The 2615-nt window shown below is 62.5% G+C and overlaps 1 protein-coding gene across 1 annotated transcript in view; it reads right to left on the reverse strand.

The window, feature by feature from the left end:
• Positions 1-39: 39 nt before the first annotated feature.
• C3 (complement C3) overlaps positions 40-2615 on the reverse strand; it is a gene marked incomplete at both ends in the record, with an annotated part of 13002 nt that continues 10426 nt past the window's right edge. The window contains 7 exons of the mRNA XM_026867083.1: positions 40-129; positions 392-497; positions 886-975; positions 1386-1473; positions 1624-1675; positions 1807-1957; positions 2387-2545. Coding sequence (XP_026722884.1) covers positions 40-129; positions 392-497; positions 886-975; positions 1386-1473; positions 1624-1675; positions 1807-1957; positions 2387-2545 — 736 coding nt within the window. The remainder of the gene's footprint in view (positions 130-391; positions 498-885; positions 976-1385; positions 1474-1623; positions 1676-1806; positions 1958-2386; positions 2546-2615) is intronic.

Consider the following 2615-nt stretch of genomic DNA (forward strand, 5'->3'; position numbering starts at 1 on the left):
GTCCCAGTCTGTCCCCATGTCCCCGTGTCCCCACGTCACCTTCGGCACAGCGGCACACGTCCCCGTGGCAGATCTTGCTCAGTTTCCCACCGTCCTTGTCCGGATGGTAGAAACGGGTGCAGCGGTCATCTGCAGGGACATGGGGACGTGAGGGGACAGGGGGCGGGGACAGGGGGAGGGGACACAAGGGGGAAGGACCAGTGGGAGAGGGGGTGAGCAGGGAATGTAAGGGGACATGGGGGGGACACAGATCAGCGGGGACGCGGTGGGACAAAGGGACAGGAGGCGACACAGAGGGAGGACACAGAGGGGACTCTGTGGAAGCGAAGGGCACAGAGGAGTGTGGGGCTGGAGGGGACCCGAGGGTGACATGAGGGGACACGGGCCGCACCGATCTTGTAGTAGCTGTAGACGCTGACGGACGCGGGCTGGATCAAGCCCACCTGGAACCGCTGGTGGGCCCTGAAGGAGAAACACTCCTCGGCCTTGTGCGAGATCTGGGGACGGGGACACGGGGACACGGAGGTGGCAGTCAACCAGGCTGGGAGTCAGTGTCCTGACCACCAACCTGTCCCTGTCCCCAGCCATGTCCCCATGCTGTCCCCACCCATGACCTGGACCCATCCCTGTCCTTGTCCCCACCCCTGAGACCCTTTTTCTGTCCCCTCCTTTGTCCCCATCCATTCCCATCTCTGTCCCGCCTCCTTTCTCGATCCATGTCCCCAGGCCCACCTGTGTCCCCATCCCGGTCCTGTCCCCACCCATGTCTCCAGCTTCATCCTCATCCCTGTCCCCATCCTGTCCCTGGGCATGTCCCCACCTCCATCCTACGTCCATCCTTGTCCCCGCTCCCACCCTTGTCCCAGCTTGTCCCCACGTCCCCACCTTGTCGAGGTAGATGATGAGGTTGCTGCGATCCGACTGTGCTTGGTCGATCTCAAACTTGGAGATGTACCTGTCCACCCCGTCCGTGAGCTGGGGACAAGGGACACGGTGACACCAGGCGTGCAAGACACACAGGGACACATGGGGACACACGGGGACACGTGACGGCACCAGGATACGGGGATGTGCAGGCACAGTGGCACATAAAGACACGGCGATGCTGGCCACATGGGACACGCGGCCAGAGCAGGATGCAGGGGACTTGCAGAGATGTGGGGACACGGGGGGGACATGGGGGTGCAGGGACAGTGACACCAGGGGACACATGGCCATGGAGGCACTGGGATGCAGTGGCGCAGGGGAATATGGGGACACGGTGACACAGCGACACATGGGGATGTGGGGACACAAGGACATGGGGGACACGGTGGGACACGATGGCACAAAGATCCTGTGTCACCCCTGGGTCCCCCCCTGTGTCCCCATGTCCCCGCACTCACCCTCCTCAGGTCCTGGAGGTCAGGCGTGAAGCCCGTGAGCATGGAGACATCAAGGATGGACATGGTGGCATCCACGTTGTCCAGGTGCCTGTGGGGACAGGGCTGAGGCCACCTGCCTGTCCCCAACTGCCCTATTGTCCCCAGCATTCCCATCCTTGATGTCCCCGTCCCCAGTATCCCCATTCCCCTCCCTATCTCCAACGTCCCTAATGTCCCCAGCGTCCCCAGCCCGCCCTACCTGGTGCAGATGGTGATCTTGACGGAGCGGAAGGCGCCCTCCTGTTCGCTGCCTGGGGGGGGACATGGGGACAATGAGGAGACACGGGGGATATCGGAGGGGACATGAGGTGCCATGGAGGGCGCACAGAGGACATGGGGAGGGGCACGGTGAGGACACGGCAGGGTCATGGCGGGGACTCACCCGTCTTCACATCCTCCACCTGCACCTGCAGGTCAAAACTGTCACACTTGTTGTCCTTCTCGGGGACCTTGGCATTGTAGATGGTCACCACTGTCATCGTCCCCTTGCCCGTGCCCTCAGCTTTCACCGTGAAGTCCTCATTGAACTTAGTCTGAGGGGAGAGGGGACGTTGGGGAGGGACAGGGACGTCCCCTGGGAGGGACACAGAAGGGATGGGGCATCCTGGGCCATTGAGACATGTGGGAACACGGAGGGGGTGTAGAAGGGACAGGGACATCCCGGGACACGGGGGGGGACAACAGCGTTGCAAGACACATAGGGACATTGAAGGACATGGAGGGGACAAGGAAATCAGAGGACATGGAGGGACATAAAGGGGACAGGGACATTCCAGGTCACAGCAAGGGAGGGGACATCCCAAGTCTTGGAAGGACACAGAGGGACAGAGACACCCGAGGCCATAGCGAGGGAACAAGACTGTCCTGGAACATGAAGGGGACAGGGACATCCCCTGGACAGCAACAGCAGTGCTGCAACCCCACGGTCGTGACAGTGACGAGGGTGACAAGGGTGCTGGTACCTCGGCGGAACGTGCCACCAGGGCGTTGCGGTTCTCGATGCGGTAGGTGATGGCGCTGGCCCGGCGCGGCAGCAGCACCGACACGTCAAGGTTGAGCTCGAGCTGCCGTGGAGTTGCCACCTGGTACTGGGCCAACGCTTGGAATACCATGATGGTGGCCTGCAGGGACACCTGTGTCACCAGGGCTTGGGGACACCGTCTGGAGCATCCCCAAAGCCCCCCCCCCCCC

The sequence above is a fragment of the Athene cunicularia genome, unplaced genomic scaffold (genome assembly GCF_003259725.1).
Source record: "Athene cunicularia isolate RWA unplaced genomic scaffold, athCun1 SCF_139, whole genome shotgun sequence".
Classification (NCBI taxonomy): domain Eukaryota; kingdom Metazoa; phylum Chordata; class Aves; order Strigiformes; family Strigidae; genus Athene; species Athene cunicularia.